The 19084-nt window shown below is 43.7% G+C and overlaps 1 protein-coding gene across 1 annotated transcript in view; it reads left to right on the top strand.

The window, feature by feature from the left end:
* The first annotated feature begins 327 nt into the window (after positions 1-327).
* LOC115475945 (lysosomal protective protein-like) overlaps positions 328-19084 on the top strand; it is a 46155-nt gene continuing 27398 nt past the window's right edge. Inside the window, exons 1-3 of the mRNA XM_030212026.1 lie at positions 328-460; positions 12163-12326; positions 14412-14523. Of these exons, the coding sequence (XP_030067886.1) occupies positions 12163-12326; positions 14412-14523 (276 nt within the window). The 5' untranslated portion in view covers positions 328-460. The remainder of the gene's footprint in view (positions 461-12162; positions 12327-14411; positions 14524-19084) is intronic.

Genomic DNA, 19084 nt, shown 5'->3' with positions numbered 1-19084 from the left:
CATATGGGTCGCTTTCAAATAAGTAAAAATTTAAAAAAAAATTGTCCTTCATCGTTGAAGGCACTGCCTGTCCAACTATGGAACAGCTTTGGACCTTTTACAGATGGATATATCAGTGTTGCTTTCAATAGCGTTTCCTAGTGTGACTGTCAGCAAGCTAAGCTTACTACTGCCTTCAACCCATATAAGGAGCTGCATAACCTTCTCCGCTTCTCAGTCTAACCTCCTTGGCCGTTCGTTTTTGGATGCGCATGCGCAATCCTTGTGAAACACATTCACCCTCCTTTGTGCTTTTGTAATGACGAGAAAAGGTGGGGCGGGGCCTCGTTCCTTAGACCTTGACTTTTTTTTGTAAGAAGTCATGTGATAAATTGTCGTTGTGTCGCGCGGTGGGTCATGTGAGTCGCTTGCTGAAGACAAGAAGAAGCTGTTGGAATTGGAATTGGAAAAGTGATAAGAGGTTAGTGTGTGTTGGGTGATTATAATCAAGGGTGTCGGTGGCTGTTACTTGCATGTGTTTTTCACAGTGTTGGATTGGGTGGGGTGAAAATAGATGCAAACTACAGGGATAGGGTAAGATGAGACCAAGATATGAGTTTCGGACCTGGGGGGGGGGGGGGGGGCAACAGGGTTTGATTCTCACTGCTGCCTGATGGGCGGTAGTGGGTTGAGATCCTGGGGAACCGGATTTCAGTTCTCTCTGCAGCTCCGTGTGACCCTGGACAAGTCACTTAACCCCTGCGTTGCTCCAGTTACAACAGTAGTACAATCTACTACTTAGATTGTGAGCTCACTAGGGGCAAATTCATTACCTCTAAAATAAAGCTGTAAATCTGCTTAGGTCTAAGATACTTTCAAATGAATGGCATTTGAATGAATGAAGGATAGAGAGGCTTTGGATCTTAGATCTTCAATATCTGCTTCTTAGTAATAAAGATAATAGGGCTATTGGTGTATGGATTGTGTGGGAGTAAATAAAACTGTGCTGCAAGAATTTCCCTGTCGATTAAAAAAACAAACAAACAATACTTAGTAGAGGGATAAGAGCTCATATTAGTTTTGCATTTATCCATGGAATTCTTCTCCAGCAGATTAAGAGGGGAAAACACAGATTTACTAAAAGGTCTTCTCTTATCCAGAGCAGTTTCTTCCTGCTCCTATGGACTACAGAGTTGAAATCTGGTGTCTCATAGGGTGAGCTTTTATTAGTAATTACCGCAGGGTTTTCCAGTTGTATATGCCCCTTTCTACTACTTTAGTCCAGACTTTGTAATGGCAGTTCTTCACCAAGTTTTATGCATTAGGGCTTCTTCTAGTACCCTAAAATCATGGGCTGTGTATTTGGTCATATGTGTTGTTATTGTTCAGTAACTAGGACCTCCTCCTAGGGCTGGGAGTCCTGCTTCTACTACTACTACTATTAAACATTTCTATAGCGCTACTAGACTTACGCAGCGCTGTACAAATTAACATGAAAAGACAGTTCCTGCTCAACAGAGCTTACAATCTAAATTGGACAGACGAACAGACAGCTAGGGCTGGGGAAATTGCAGTGGTAGGGGTGATAAGTGAGGGTGTTGCGTAAGAGAGTCATGGTTAGGAGTCGAAAGCAGTAGCAAAGAGGTGGGCTTTAAGCCTAGACTTGAAGACAGCCAGAGACTGAGCCTGATGTACAGGCTCAGGGAGTCTTCTGCATCATTCTCAACCCTGGCCAGCAAGGGATTAGGACAGTGCCCCTGGTCATCTACTGGAGGCATACCAGGGTCATGGGATAGGAGGAAAAGTCCTATTGTGGATTAAAAACTGGTTGACGCTAGCGGGGATAACCCTACTACTAGCGGGGATAACCCTACTTGATACCTTTAAGAAATACCTAATAGAAATTCTTCATTTCTCTCCTGAGGGTATACCCCCGCTAAACAAAATATATTATATTCCTAAGAACAGAGAAGGAATGCAAGGTCCTGAAGAAGGTAACTTGAACTTACAAAATATTTCTGATATTTTGGAACAATCTACAGAAATTATAACCAACAGAGTCACAGTGATTATATCCCTGGTATTTGAGCAAGATTACAACGCCATTTTAAAGTTTTACTTCAGAAATATGAATGCTCATTTTCATGGTTCCAAAATATGGATTTACCCAGATATCACCAAAGCTACACAACAAAAAAGGAAATTATTTCTGACGTTAAAACAAAAGACTATAGATATAGGAGCTTCCTTTTTCCTTGCTTACCCATGCAAATGTGTGGTGAAATTGGGACAAACTAAATACATCTTTTTTACACCGGAACAACTGAAATTGTTTGTAGAGACGAAACAAGTGAAATGAAAATAACTGGAGGATATGTAGCCTGAATTCCTATATTTTTATTTCGTAAATTGCTTATATAATCTTCTCTAATTCTTTTTTTTTCTCCCCCTTTTGCCTTAATTGAGGTCTAAGAAAGGTTATAATTTTCATAATTCTACATTTTATAATTTTCTTAATTATTCCATTTTTGTTAAATATTCTTAATGAAAATTAGGATAATGTGAAATTTTCTGGGATAATATGATATTGATTTCTACCTGAATTTCTGTACAAGGTTTATCCTTGAATGTATAAAAATTTAAAATTATAAATAAAGAAATAAAAAAAAAAAAAAAAAACTGGTTGACGGATAGGAAACAGAGAGTGGGGTTAAATGGGCAGTATTCACAATGGAGAAGGGTAGTTAGTGGGGTTCCTCAGGGGTCTGTGCTAGGACCGCTGCTTTTTAATATATTTATAAATGATTTAGAGATGGGAGTAACTAGCGAGGTAATTAAATTTGCTGATGACACAAAGTTATTCAAAGTTGTTAACTCGCCACAGGTTTGTGAAAAATTACAGAAGGACCTTACGAGGCTGGGCGGCTAGATGGCAGATGACGTTTAATGTGAGCAAGTGCAAGGTGATGCATGTGGGAAAAAAGAACCCGAATTATAGCTACGTCATGCAAGGTTCCACGTTAGGAGTTACGGACCAAGAAAGGGATCTGGGTGTCGTCGTCGATAATACACTGAAACCTTCTGCTCAGAGTGCTGCTGCGGCTAGGAAAGCGAATAGAATGTTGGGTATTACTAGTGAAGAAAAGGATGCTGCCACTTTTGTAGAGAAGGCTAGACGAATTTCATATTTAATATAAACAGTGTATTTACAATTTTTCTGCATAGCTCAAAGGGCTATTGCAGGAAGCATTTTTTGATAAGCAAATATACAAGCCAGAATGAATGATTAAAACAAAGCAATGTAAAGCAAAGAAATCAGAATGCTATATGCAGAGAGAGAAATCTATATACAGACAAAGACAAATTCAAAATGCTTGCTACCTCTTTGTTCCAATCTGATTTTATATCGTTCTTCTTTGGCATCTGACCAATTCTCTCATACAACATTCCTGTGCAAGTCTCTGAATACCACAAACTGTTAATCATGGGCAGAACATATGCTGCATCTGGTTCCCATTATTCCACAGACTTTCTGGAGCCTGCCTTTGGCTGATGTGGGCCTCATCATGTCCCAGGAGATTTTAGTGTTGAAACAGCTAGCTCTGCATGTTCTTTTGAAGCATTCCACTCCAATTTTTTATGCTTTTATTCAACATTTTTATGCTTTTATTCAACATCCTCCCTTTGAGGACTGATATTCCAGGCCTCAACACATCTGTTTCAGCTCCAGTCTGTTTTCTTACCTCCTTTCTAAATCTCCTACCCCCTTGTTTGTGGCATTCAGTTTCTGCACGCTTTTTCAATATTTTTGGCTGACATATTAAAGTTCTATTTATTCTGAATTTCAGTTATCATTGTTATTTTAAAAACATCCTGGCACATCTTTGCAAACATGCTAATACATGTTGCATTAAACAGATTCAATTGTACTAGGGTACAAAATTTATATCTCTTGAGGTATATAATTTATAGGACAGTGAGCTTCATTAAAGGGAAGTGCACTGTCATTCATTCTTACTTTTCATTAGCTGATGTGGCATTAAAAATTACACAAATTAAAAGCATAACATTCATTGAATCAGTTGTTACAACATTCTGCGTGTAAGTGCACTTTATCAGGGGAATGTGTTCAGTTGTCATACTATTAATCAGACACCAACATGATGTCTGTGGGTACTTGTCCATAAGCAAGGCTTGCTTATAAATAGTCTCATTTGTCCAATGAAGGTTTTCATCATCTCTTACACAGGTATTATTGGGATCACAGTCATGGTTTTATCATTGTAGTCCCATATATCATAGCTGGCAAGGACAAGGATGATGTCAGTCAGTGGGCACATATGATACAATCAGTCAAATTCAACATCTTGGCCACTGTAACAAGTCTATTCTCATATGTGTTCATTGTCCATTAACAAACAACAACAGTCCAATACCATCATGTTTATTCTTTGTCCATTTCAGTATTATTGATTCGTCGAATATCTGATAAATGTATCCAGGAAGTATGACCTTCCAGACGGGCAGCAGTCTGAGTAAGGGCCGTGATAGCAAAAGGCCCTACATACACAGGATCTTTCCATGTTTTATGTGTAAAGTTCTTTCGCAGTACTAGATCACCTACTTTAAAAGCACAAACATCATTAGTAGTCCCTGCCTGTGATGCTACATTTGTTCGGATCATATCACTTGTCAGGTTCAACATAGGTTGTAGCTTTTGCCAGTACTGAGCTGTGCTATCAGTACTTGCTGTCTGCATCGGGAAGAAATGACGTCCTGTCTGAATTTGGAATGGGGACAATTTTGTACGCCCATTAGGTTGGGCCCGTATTGTCATTAATGCTAATGGCAATACATCAAGCCATGTATATAATTTTCCCACCATTTCTTTATTGAGAGATTTTAATAAGACGCACAATCTGTTGAATCAGGTTATCAATTTTTAAAGTCCAAAATCTTTGCTCAAATTGTTGCCTCATTGTTTCCTTATTCCAATGCATGGTTGCATGCCACTCAGCCAATACCTTAATCGCCTGGCTCATTGGCATGCAAGGTAATCCTTCTTCTGCATTAAACCATTCACTTCCCAATTTCATACATCCTCTCTTCAACCATTTTTCACTTTCCTGTCCCTCTGGCTGCCACATTTCAATCTTATCTACATTCGTAAGTGGCCCTTCCTGTGTCTGTCTAGTATTATACAAAATCTTTTCACTTTGCTTAACCACCTCCGTTGCTGCTGCATCAGCCATTGCATTACCTAGTGCCTCAAAGGTTGGCTTTTCAGTGTGGGCCGGGGTCCACACAACTGCAGTTTTTCTACCTTTACGTTCCCTTCTTGCCAAAATTTCAAACAGCAATTTCCAATATGTGTAATGTTGTAAATTTTTACCTGCACTGGTTATCATCCCCCTACGCTGCCATTTTAATATATGATACTGTAGTGAACTTGCAACGTAACCACTATCAGTATATATAGTGACATTTTGAGTCATATCAGTGTGTTGTAAGGCCGTAATAACGGCTAAAAGTTCAGCATGCTGTGCAGTATGGTCAGGAGGGGTTTTATATTGTACTTGCATTATCTTTCTTAGATTCTCATCTACCTGCACGCAGGCAAAGCCTGCAACAGTCCTTTCACAAGCTCCATCTGTAAACCATATTAACCCATCAGATAAGGGTTCAAAAGTAAGACAGTGAAATGTAGGGATTTCTATAGTATCGATCTCACCCTCTTGATCGACAGGAAAAAGCAGATCTATCTTATTTCTCTGTTCTTTAGTTAATGGTATTATTCTTATATCTTGTCCTAAAAGTACTGCTTGATATTTTCCAAATCTAGTGGCTGTCAATGCTGTTTGGCTAGGGCTCAACAGCGTTTTAATCGTGTGGTTGGTATGTATTACAATAGGAACAAAAGGCATTTGTGCTCTCCATTTGCCTATTGCTGCCACAATAGCTGTCAGTAACTTTGGTATTTCTTTCATTCCCTTCTCCACATGATTAAAAGAGCCTGACAAAAAAGCTACTGGTGCATTTACTTCATTGTTTTGATTAATCATAGCTGCCCAACTATTTCCCATGTCTTTTACCCATAGATGCACAGGTGATTGGATATCTATTACTGCTAACGGTCCTGGAGATAACAAATCCCTCACAATCTTAGCCAATACCATCTTATCCTGTTCTTCCAATACAATTAGTGTATTCTTTGGTGTGGCTGCGGGCAGTTTCAAATGTTTATACAGTCTCATTACTTTTTGTGTATAATTTGGTATCCATTGTCTGCAGTAATTTAACATTCCCAAAACAGCATGTAACTGGGTAACTGTTTGCGGTACCGGAGTCTCATTTAAAATAGATATAACCTCCGGTATAATGACCTTATGTTCTGCTGAAACATTTTGTCCTAAAAAGGTGACAGTAGACTGAGCTATAACACATTTTTCCCTGTTACATTTATATCCTAACTCTCCTAATAACAAAAATAATTTTGTAGTCCAATCTAGGCATTCTGCTTCAGTCTCAGCAGACAGTAGAATATCATCTACATAGACAAACAATGACACCGTGTCAGGCAAGTGACTCCTGAAATCCTTTAAATCCATCATTAGTTGTTTTGAGAATACCGATGGACTATCAGTAAAGCCTTGAGGCATCCTAGTCCACCTGTATGCCTCATTCTGTACTATAAATGACGTCAAATCCCTAGACTCTGGATGAAGAGGTATTGAAAAGAATGCATTAGACAAGTCAATAACAGTGTTATATGCATATATATTCTGGGTATGCAAAAGTGTAGCAGGATTTGCACAAATCGGAAATTGATTTTTTGTAACCTCATTTAGCTCTCTTAAATCATGTACTATCCTTACATTGTTTTCCCCTTTCGGGACAGGAAACAATGAGGTATTATACGGGGATACTGAAGGTTCAATAATACCACATTTCAATAATTTACCAATGTGTTCTAGGGTTTTGGATACTAATTTAGGTCGTATGGGGTAAGGGTCTTGCTTCGGCCCCTTTGCCCCTTCTATTAATTCTATCTTATGGGGTTTTGCATTTATGGCTAGTCCATATGGTGAATCACTTGTACTCCAAATATGTTGTGGTAATTCTTCCATAACCCTTACTTTATTTTCATTATTCAACTGTTGAACCATGGTGAGCAAACTTGGTATTTCTTTATTTCCAAAATCTAAACACAATCCTAATTGAGACAATAAGTCTCTACCACACAAATTTACTGGGCAATCAGGTGCCACTAAAAAGGGTACCACAGCCTCCCTTGAACCGTGCGGTTGGCATTCCAAGCGCACCAGAGTCGGTTCCGTTAGCCTTTTTCTTTGTTCTATCCCCGTAAATCCCACTGTTGTTCTATACTGATTTGAAAGCTTAACTCCCAGTGGTTTTGCACACAACACAGAGGTACTCGCCCCTGTATCTATCAAAAATCTCACAGGAGTTCCATATTTGCCAATTGTCAATGTAATAAAGGGTTCCCTTGTGTCTAACCTGAAAATCATTCCCTCTTCCTGACACGGGTTTGCTTCCAGTCAATAGCATTGGTCTGGAATATTCTGCCAAGTTGGAAAAGCATTTACAGTGCCTTGTCTCTGTACTGTAGCCCCTGGTCCCTGTGATTGCATCGCCGGCTGCTGTATTGCAGTCTGCGGGGCACTCACAGGCATCCCTACTACTTGTGGCATCAATCCTTGCTGCGTCTGCATTTGTACTTGGGGCATTCCTGCATTCTGATAACATTCTGAAGCATAGTGACCAAATTGCTGACAAATCATATTGTTCAGATGTTATTAAAGATTTTAAATCACCTCTTCTATTAAACCTACACACAGAACTAGCTAGGACTGTGACTAATTCAAGACAGATGATCTCTTAACACTGCAGGAATCTCACTTAAAAAAGAGTCAAACAAAGTTAAATTGCAAAGACATTCCACATAGAGAACTAGAAACAGAATAACACATATTTTAAAATAAACAGTGATCAGAATTCCCTATAAGACAAAGAACTTATTTAAATCTAATCTAAAACAATCTTTTAAAAGGAACAAAAAAAAATTTCAGTTCTTTCAGACCTTTCTAACCGTTAGCTTAGCAACAGCCAGACACCGAGAAATCAAAAACAGATGACATTCCTCAACCTTCAGGCTGAACAAAAGGTTGCTTTTCCCGCTCTTGCTGTATTTTTTCAAACGATCCATACTGAGACCAGCTCAAAAAAGAATCTTTTGCATCATACCATTTCTCATGTATTTTTTCAATCTGTTTTTTTTCTAATGGGAATAATTCTATGACATGCTGCAAAGGGGAGCATTTTTTTGAACTATCTAAATCTAAATACATAGCATATACAGGAGGCTTTTCTTTCTTATCTGCCCCTTTCCCTTTCATTGTATTCTGACTATTACAATTTCTCCTATAAAGCCACAATCTACAAAAATATACTACTGCACCTAAACCAAGAAAATATACAAAACAGAAAACTACAAAGCTAAACAAATATACATAAGTCCACAATGTAAGCTTACTCACGCGTCTTCTTATTTCTCTTTAGCAAGCTCAGGAGTCGTAGCCTGTATGTTCACGTCAGTAGGTTGATCACGTCCACTTCAGTGGTACACAGTAATCAGGCGTAAACAACGCTTGCTCTCTCAAAATCCTGTAAAAAACTTCATTAACAACACACACTTAATTTGTTCTTCGTCTCGCCTTCTCTTTTCCGTTTGCGGCCTACTCCTGGCTGGCTCGCCACTTTGAAGAAAAGGATGCCGCCACTTTTGTAGAGAAGGCTAGACGAATTTCATATTTAATATAAACAGTGTATTTACAATTTTTCTGCATAGCTCAAAGGGCTATTGCAGGAAGCATTTTTTGATAAGCAATATACAAGCCAGAATGAATGATTAAAACAAAGCAATGTAAAGCAAAGAAATCAGAATGCTATATGCAGAGAGAGAAATCTATATACAGACAAAGACAAATTCAAAATGCTTGCTACCTCTTTGTTCCAATCTGATTTTATATCGTTCTTCTTTGGCATCTGACCAATTCTCTCATACAACATTCCTGTGCAAGTCTCTGAATACCACAAACTGTTAATCATGGGCAGAACATATGCTGCATCTGGTTCCCATTATTCCACAGACTTTCTGGAGCCTGCCTTTGGCTGATGTGGGCCTCATCATGTCCCAGGAGATTTTAGTGTTGAAACAGCTAGCTCTGCATGTTCTTTTGAAGCATTCCACTCCAATTTTTTATGCTTTTATTCAACATTTTTATGCTTTTATTCAACACTAGGAAAGGTATGGAAAACAGGTGTGAGGATGTTATAATGCCGTTATATCGCTCCATGGTGCGACCGCACCTTGAGTATTGTGTTCAATTCTGGTCGCTGCATCTCAAGAAAGATATAGTGGAATTGGAAAAGGTGCAGCAAAGGGCGACTAAAATGATAGCGGGGATGGGACGACTTCCCTATGAAGAAAGACTAAGGAGGCTAGGGCTTTTCAGCTTGGAGAAGAAACGGCTGAGGGGAGACATGATAGAGGTATTTAAAATAATGAGTGGAGTGGAACAGGTGGATGTGAAGCGTCTGTTCACACTTTCCAAAAATACTAGGACTAGGGGGCATGCGATGAAACTACAGTGTAGTAAATTTAAAACAAATCAGAGAAAATGTTTCTTCACCCAATGCGTAATTAAACTCTGGAATTTGTTGCCGGAGAACGTGGTGAAGGCGGTTAGCTTGGCAGAGTTTAAAAAGGGGTTAGACGGTTTCCTAAAGGACAAGTCCATAAACCGCTACTAAATGGACTTGGGAAAAATCCACAGTTCCAGGAATAACGTGTATAGAATGTTTGTACGTTTGGGAAGCTTGCCAGGTGCCCTTGGCTTGGATTAGGCGCTGTCGTGGACAGGATGCTGGGCTCGATGGACCCTTGGTCTTTTCCCAGTGTGGCATTACTTATGTACCTTGCCAGTTATGAGTATGTAGAAGATAGTGTATGGGCATCTCTAGTGCTTATTTATTAGGGATATCCTGAAAACCCAGATAGATAGGTTTACCTTCAGCCAATTATTAGGAAACAATGATGAAGAGCTGACCTGAGAGCTAAACCCGGGGGGGGGGGGGGGAAGCCCTACAATAATGTCATGTTAAGTCTGGTCTTTATGTATAGAAAAGTCCTGCATTAGAATTCACTAAGCCCAGATTTTACCGCATCTTTAAAAGAGCCCCTTATTTTGTAAGGTTGACCTAATTTCTTTTGAAGGGGGGGGGGGGGCTACACTTCCTCATCCAGTCTGCATTGTTTGTGGGATCATTTGTATTCATGTCTTATTTTCTGATCCTTTTGAAATGTTTTCACACTATTACTTGGATCCTTGGGACTGAGGGGTCTAACTAAAGAGCATGTGCCTTCACCCATGTTTTCCCTCGATAGTGCAACAACAAAATATAGCATTTTTGGAATACGTTCCAAACACTGTGGGAATAAAGGTCACTAAACATTTGCAGTTTGCTGATAGGAAATCACAGCACTATACAGAGGAGATGATCCCTTCTCCTTGGATTTTATCTAGTTGCGACACAGAAGAGACTAATAGTAGTCAATTGTAAATTTACGACACGAGTGAGAGCAGCATCTTTAGTGACTAAAACCTGGCTAGTATTTTAGAACAGTTCACGTTTTCGAGTACATTGTGGCCAATGTCATATGGTTGTTCTATTAAACAGGTCTACTGAGCTGATGCTATTACTGTACACCTTTTTAAGCCATACACAGCTTCTTCTTTTTTTGCAATCATTCTAGCACAACAACATTTTGGAAATAAATTCAACATGGAGGTTAAACAATGTCTCTTTACAAATAGAATCACTTTTCAGATACTGATTAGAGTGGTATCAAATTTAGCTTGGAGGAAAACCAGTGAAAATAACAGTTTGAATATGGGCTAAATTTGGATTGGTGGTGTTAAGATCCTGGAGACGTGGCCCAATGCCCTGTGGGAGAGGCATGTAGTGTCCTAGATTTCATAACTATTAGTAGGAAATCATTCCACGGATGTGCTGTACATGCATTCCTCCTCCCCTTGGACCTGTTGGGCTCACTCTTGTTGATGGCAATGTGAAATCAAGTCATGTGAGTTTCTTAATGACTATGTACAGCAATACAATGCCTAGTATCTGAACTGTGTAGTTTGCTACTGGTTGCTATGTGTACTGCCACCTTATGGTGGAGCAAAGTAATACATGTTGTCTTGGGTGGCACCCTGTGGCTTTAATTTTTAATATCATACTTTTTATATCTAACTTTTGGATGTTACTTGTCGAATTTGTATTTTAGTTTACAGTTCTGTTCACGTGCCATGCTCTGCATGCTTCCCCACTTATTCCTCCGCTCACAGCTGAAATTGGGTGGCGGAGCAGGTTGGGGGGGGAAGAGGGGTTGGTGGTTGGGAGGCTAGGATAGGGGAGGGCAGACTTATACGGTCTGTACCAGAGCCGGTGATGGGAGACGGGACTGGTGGTTGGGAGGCGGGAAATACTACTGGGCAGACTTATACGGTCTGTGCCCTGAAAAAGACAGGTACAAATTCAAGATATGAGTTTATCTTGGGCAGACTAGATGGACCATGCAGGTCTTTTTCTGCCGTCATCTACTATGTTACTATGTTATGTTACGCCAAGCCCCCTCCCTACCCATCTTCAAATCCTTGCTCAAAGCCCACCTCTTCAATGTTGCTTTCGGCACCTAACCTTTATACCTTTCAGGACTGCCCCTATTTGACTGACTGTACATTTCGTCCTTTAGATTGTAAGCTCCTTTGAGCAGGGACTGTCCTTCTATGTTAAATTGTACAGCGCCTCATAACCCTAGTAGCGCTTTAGAAATGTCAAGTAGTAGTAGTTCTTTGGTTCTGCATGCAGTGTCTTAGATTTCTTAGCTATTAGTAGGAATGTCAGAACAAATTACATAACCACGACAAATTAAGAGTCCAAGATGGCTGCCATGGTTGAAGACGTGTGACCTCTCTCTGCGTTTTAGACTTTACATTATTTTTAAAACACCATGGGAGTCACTCCGCCCAACCTGCTCATACAGCTAAGCAGATATAGATAACGCAGTTTATGACTAATCCCTACTTTCCCTTTCAGATGGTCTCCTTGCTCTTCTGTGCCCTTCTGTTGGGCGGGCTCCAGGTGGAGTCTGCCCCTAGTGCAGATGAGATTCTCTTCCTGCCCGGACTGACCAAGCAGCCCATGTTCCACCAGTACTCTGGGTATTTGAATGTATCAGAGCACAAACACTTGCATTACTGGTCAGTGATTTTCTTCTTTTCATGAACATGCTTTTTAATGAAGTGGGGATTTAATCGGGATAATTGGGGTGCATTTTCACAGGTATGCATTTAAGTTGCATTATTTAAGATGATGGCATTTCCCTTGCCGGGATGCTTTTAGTGGCTTCCTATTTTATGTAAGAAATGTTTCCTTCTGACCTTGTAGAACTTGAGATTTTGAAACTAAATATGAAATGTATAAAGAGAGCACGATTAGATTGCTCTGGCAAAATGCAAGGCCAGACTGATCATCAGCATCTGGCATACTGTAACAGGCAATGGTGCGTTGAAGAGTAACTTTAGAACTGACTGCATGTAGTCTGTACTTGTTTCCGTGTAAAGTTCTCAGTAGTTCACTGGGCAGTTAGGTAATTCTGCCTATCTAGAGTGTCACTGTATATCCTGGTTTCATTGCATGCAAGTGGTACTTTCAGGGTTAACTTTTGCAACCTCCTAGGTGTTGGCTGGAAGAGATTTGTTATGTGTGGGACTGGGGGTCATACTCTTAGCTGCTTCCATTGGGCAAAGTCTTGATATTGGTAACGTTGGCAGTAATTCTTTGCAAGCTCTGATGGTATTCTCCTTTCGTTGCACTTCCGTTGTGCTGAAACACACATGGTGGTGTACTGCCTTTTCACTTTCCAGAGTGTGCGTAAGTCAGACCTCTTTGTGGTGCTTAACCAACACGCCAAATGAGACTGACAAGTGGGAGTCTTTCCTGACTCTTCATTGCTAAGGGAGAAGGCCAGTGGAGTTCTATTACTCTGCTAGATCGTGTGAATATTCGAATAGAATGCATGCTTTGGTTTAATAGCAGGATAACTGGGTTATTCTATTGTGATGAAAGAGGTGGTGTATATTTGAGGGTGGAATATCATTTTTAAATGTTTCTGTGGTTTGCACAGTTTATGTATTCAGCCAGATCAATATTTTTACAAGTTGGAGAAAATATTTATTCACACAGTGTGTAATTAAAACTCTGGATTTTGTTGCCAGAGAATGTGGTAAAAGCAGTTAGCTTAGCGGGGTTTAAAAAAGGTTTGGATAACTTCCTAAAAGAAAAGTCTATAAGCCGTTATTAGGATGGCATTGGGGAAAATCAACTGCTTATTTCTGGGATAAGCAGCATAAAAAATGTATCGTACTGTTTAGGGATCTTGCCATGTACTTGTAACCTGGATTGGTCACTATTGGAAACAGGATGCTGGGCTTGATGGACTTTGGTCTGTCCCAGTACGTCAACTCTTATGTCCTTATAATGTGGAAGGATCACACCAACCCTTCATGATACAGAACAATGTGTCGTGAGGGTCCAGGAGGTTGTTTTGTGACTTTTAGGAGATGAGGCTAACCAGGAACTAAGGGGTCCTTCTACTAAGCTGTAGTAAAAAGTGGCAGCTTTTCCTGTGGTGCTAAGGCCATTTTTATTGCAGCCGTAAAAATGGCCTTTTTCTGTGTTAATGGCCATGTGCTAAATGTTGCCATTAGCACGCAACCAAATTAGCTTTTTCTGCACTTACCACCACCCGTTTTGTAGGGCTTTCACACTATTCCTGCACTAACCGTTTAGCACCTGGTAATATAGCTGTGCTAGCTGATTTACACTGGAATGCCCAGTCTGCACCCCCTCCCCCAACACACTCCCTCAGAATTAAAAATAGTTAGTGCCTGCGTGTTGAGCACTTACCACAGGATGCCTGAGTGCGTCCCGTGGTTACACGTGCATTTAGTGCCTAATGCAGCTTAGTGAAAGGACCCCCCAAGAGCTTTAAATGCCTTAAATAAGGACCCAGATGCCTGATGAAATGTATTCTGACTGGCTGTTGAAAGTAATCACAAGCACATGGTACTTTTAACCCTGTTACTATTGTAAACCACTTAGCTATTTTACTTGAAACTTTAATCTCTCCAGCGTGGCTCCCTTCCACATGCTTTCCATTGTAACCATTGCAGTCTCTGGCTCCTGTTCTGTTTCTGTGCAGGAGTGGTAAGTGGCAGGTCTGGTTCTAGTAGTTAGAAATGATGACTAGTACAGAATGTTTCACCCCCTTCTTCTTTCTTCAGGTTTGTGGAGTCTCAAGTTGATCCTAGCACTTCCCCTGTGGTTCTGTGGCTGAACGGGGGACCTGGCTGCAGCTCCTTAGATGGTCTTCTGACAGAGCATGGCCCTTTCTTGGTGAGGAATTCTTCATGCCCGACTTCCAGTCTAAGCTGCTCTGCAGTGTCCTGAAATGCTGTTTTCTTGTCATCAAGCAGATAAAGCCATTACGTATGGGTTGTGTCCATCAACCAGCAGGGGGAGATAGAGAGCACTCAACTTTTCACAGTGCCTCATGGCCAGCCAGCTCCACTGCCTCTTCAGTATTCTCTATCTCCCCAAGCAGGGTGGCTGCAGCTTCTTCGAGCTCCATCAAAAATCTGCCTGGGGGTGGCTCCTGGCTTGCCAGTTGTTAGCCGGGGTGTTAGAGGCTATAGCAGCTTCACTTTGAAGGCACATAGGTCAGCCCTTTCCCTGCCTTACCCATGCCCCCGTGGATGTGGACATATTAGCTTGCTTTTCCCTGTCCTTTCCCACTCAGTGGATGCAGGCACATTGGTTCGCCTTTCCCTGCCTTTCCCACTCATCTGAGCCTCCGGAGTTCTTATTACCTCTGCTTTCCTCACAGCGTTTAAAAAAAAAAAAAAATGGAACAGAGGTTTTCCTTTGATTCTACTATGGGACTGGAGCTGTGATACTCAGTCCGGTGAGGTAAGGGTGTTTTCTAACTCCGGGGTGGGCCCCCGATCGGGGCGTTTTTGGTGCGAAACCGCCATTTTGAATTTTCCCGCCGTTTTCGGCAGTGGCTGCAGAGAATGTAAAGCGCTGTTCCCGGTGTGGCAAGCGCAAATCAGCAGCGGGACTCTGTAAATCATGCTGTACAAGTATAAGAGCCGCCCCGAGCATGGCGAGCGATGATTCTTCCCGCTCAGAGCTGACGCCATTTTGAATTCTCCGCATGACATGGCCTCCGTAGAGACGGAGAGCCCTGAGCCCGGGGGGGGGGGGGGGGGGGGGGGGGGGGACCTTGAATTGAGGCTATTCAGGGAACGGCTAGCCCCGGACGGGATCTGGGTGCCCAGGGCGAGTTTTTCTCCCCTGATTTTGTGTTGTTATTGCATAAAGCATACATGCTGAAAGAGCTCTCCCTCAAGGGTCGTCTGAGGCCTCTTCTATTGTCCCCCTCCCCCCCCCCCCCCCCCCCCCCCCCGGTGGATTCTGGCCTGGGACTTGCCCGCTTAGGCTATTTTCCCTGATAATTGGCATAAAGAAAAGCGTAGAAGGGCTAATTCCCCTTCAGATTGTGATGCACCTTCTTCTCCCCCCCCCCCCCCCCGTGGTCGGGCTGTGATGATTCGGAGAGTTCTGGCAGGCCTTCGTGGTCTGAGGAGCCAGAGTCAGGTGCAGAATTACCACAGGATCTGGATGATCCCTCCGCGGCGAGAAGTTTCCACCGTGATGAGCTGCCAGCGCTTATTTCAGATGCCCAACAGGTCCTTTCTGTTGAAGAGCCTGAGAGTGGCACGGCCTCCTCTGTGAATCCTAGGATGGCTAGTACCAAAAAGCCTGCTCGAGCCTTTCCTTTGCATGACTCCATCCAAGAGCTTAATTCCGCTCAGTGGGCTGACCCCGAGGGACCTTTGAAAGTTTCCAGGGCTATAGGGCAATTATACCCTCTGCGTGAGGAGCATTTGGCTCGCTTTGCAAGGCCTAAAGTAGATGCCATAGTCACTGCGGTGACAAAGAGAACTACCCTCCCTGTGGAAGGAGGAGTTGCCCTGAAGGATATACAAGACCGTAGGCTGGAAGCAGCACTTAAACGGTCCTTTGAAATTGCAGGTCTTACAGTTCGGGCGTCTGCATGCAGTTGTTATGCTGCTAGAGCCTGCCTGGCGTGGTTGCAACAGGCAGTGGAACAGCCCGGAGATGGAGCGGAGCCCTTCTCGAATGTGGCTCCGCGGCTGGAGTCGGCCTTGTCCTTTTTGGCTGATGCCCTTTATGATATTGTCAGAGCTTCGGCTAAACAAATGTCAGTAGCAGTGGCGGCTCGCCATCTTATTTGGCTACGACATTGGGCAGCGGACATGGCCTCTAAGCAAAGGTTGGTGAAGTTGCCCTTTCAAGGCCTTCTCCTATTTGGTGAGGAGTTGGAAAAAAAAATTGTTAAAGGCCTGGGAGATCCTAAACCCCAGCGCTTGCCCGAAGATAGGCCAAGGCCTTCCTCCAAGGGCCAGGCGGTCCACTCCTCTTATAGACCTCGCTTCCGTGAAGCTTGAAGGTACCGCCCGGGGCGTTCTGCTGGGTTCACTTCTCGTGCCCGTTTTTCAGCAGAGGAGCTCCTTTCGCTCGGACAAGCGTTCCGCAGCCACCGGCTCTAGGCCTGGAGTTCAGGGGCGACCCTCTCAATGATGGTGCGCCGGCCCCCTCCTCGCTTCCTATCATCGGAGGACATCTTTCCCTCTTTGCCGAGGAGTGGGCCAATATTTCCTCAGATCAGTGGGTTCTGGACCTGATCAGAGATGGCTACAGAATAGAATTCAACGCCCAGTAAGAGACGTGTTTGTGGAGTCCCAATGCGGTTCTGCCGCCAAACGGGCGGCGGTAGCAGAGACTTTGCAAGGTCTGATTCAGTTAGGGGCCGTGTCCCCGGTACCTCCCGCCGAACACGGCTACGGCCGATACGCCATCTACTTTGTGGTGCTGCGAAAAGGTGGGTCTTTTCGCCCTATTCTGGACTTAAAAGAATTAAACAAGTCCCTGAGAGTGCGGCATTTCCACATGGAAACCCTGCGCTCCGTCATTGCTGGGGTACAGCCAGGAGAGTTTCTCACGTCTCTAGACCTGAAAGAAGCTTACTTGCACATACCAATTGGCCCCCACACCAGAAGTTTCTGAGGTTTGCGTTGTTGGGAAAACATTTCCAGGTCCGGGCCTTGCCTTTTTGGCCTCGCCACAGCTCCCCGAACCTTTTCGAAGGTAATGATGGTAGTAGCTGCTTTGCTCAGGCGAGAAGGTATCAGGGTTCACCCATACCTAGACGACTGGCTCATCAGAGCAGACTCTGTAACAGAGAGCTATCAAGCTACAGCCATAGTGGTCTCAGTACTTCAATCTCTAGGCTGGGTCGTTAATATGGCCAAAAGTCACCTGACCCCCCTCACAATCTCTAGAATATTTGGGGGCCAGGTTCGACACCGACTCGGGCTATGTATACCTACCCGAGCTAAGGCGGTGCAAGCTTCAGAATCAGGTCCGTCTGCTCCTGAGGATGCCCCGCTCGCGAGCTTGGGACATTGTCCAGCTGCTGGGATGGATGACAGCCACATTGGACGTGGTGCCCTGGGCGAGAGTGCATCTGAGACCTCTACAGTATTCCCTACTTCAAAGATGGTCTCCAGTTTCTCAGGATTATCAATGCAGATTTTCTTGGCTCCCTGCGGCCCGACTCAGCATGGAGTGGCGGCTCTCAGACAGCATGCTGCGGCGAGGAATGCCACTGGTGCTCCCCGATTGGTGTCTAGTAGTGACAGATGCCAGCTTGAAGGGCTGGGGCACACATTGCAAGGGGAAGCATGCCCAGGGTCTATGGACACCCGAGGAGTCGGAGTGGTCCATCAACCGCCTGGAGTTGAAAGCGGTGTTTCAGGCGCTTCAGGCCTTTCAAGTGACCCTGGAAGGATTGACTGTCAGAGTGATGTCGGACAACACGACAGCAGTGGCCTACATAAATCGACAAGACGGCACTCAATGCAGAGCACTGGCTGCGCAGGCCGAACAGATTTGCCACTGGGCCGAGCTGCATCTTCAGTTTCTGTGGGCAGCTTACATTGCAGGTCAGAGCAACGTGCAAGCCGATTATCTAAGCAGGCATCAGATCGATCCAGCAGAATGGGAACTAGCAGACGAAGTATTCCTGCAGATATGTGCCAAATGGGGCAGGCCCGTGATGGATCTTATGGCGACAAGTTCAAATGCCAAAGTCCCGTGCTTCTTCAGCAGACGGAGAGATCTTCGCTCGGAAGGGTTGGATGCCTTGACTCAGCCCTGGCCTCCGGGCCTACTATATGTGTTCACTCCGTGGCCCTTGATAGGGTGCGTGCTCCTGCGGATTCGGCTGCACCCAGGAGAAGTGGTCCTCATCACCCCAGATTGGCCCAGGAGGCCTTGGTATGCGGACCTCCGACAGATGCTAGTGGAGGCTCCCCTTCCTTTACCTCTGGTATCGAACCTGTTGTCACAGGGCCCGGTAGCCATGGAGGACGCTTGCTGCTTTGGTCTTATGGCATGGCGATTGAGAGGGCGCAATTGAGGGACAAAGGCTATTCAAACACAGTCATTTCCACTCTCCTGCAGGCCCGCAAGCGTTCCACTTCCGTGGCTTATGCCAGGATTTGGCGCCAGTTTGAGTCTTGGTGTGCTTCAAAAGCGATCACACCCATGCGGGCTCCTGTCTCGCCGATTCTGGACTTTTTGCAGGATGGTGTACACAAAGGCTTGGCCTATAATTCCCTGCGGGTGCAAGTGGCAGCGTTGGCCTCCCTTCGTGGTAAGGTTGAAGGCGTGTCTTTAGCTGATCATCCAGATGTGACATGGTTTCTTAGTGGGGTGCTTCAGCTCCAGCCTTCCGTGCGAGCACCCTGTCCAGCTTGGAACCTGGGGCTAGTTTTGAAGGCCCTGCAGGCGTCTCCTTTTGAGCCGC

This window comes from Microcaecilia unicolor, chromosome 8, assembly GCF_901765095.1.
Source record: "Microcaecilia unicolor chromosome 8, aMicUni1.1, whole genome shotgun sequence".
NCBI classification, from domain to species: Eukaryota; Metazoa; Chordata; class Amphibia; order Gymnophiona; family Siphonopidae; genus Microcaecilia; species Microcaecilia unicolor.
The sequence above is the reverse complement of the archived record's forward strand: the minus strand, read 5'-3'. Positions and strand labels throughout refer to the sequence as shown.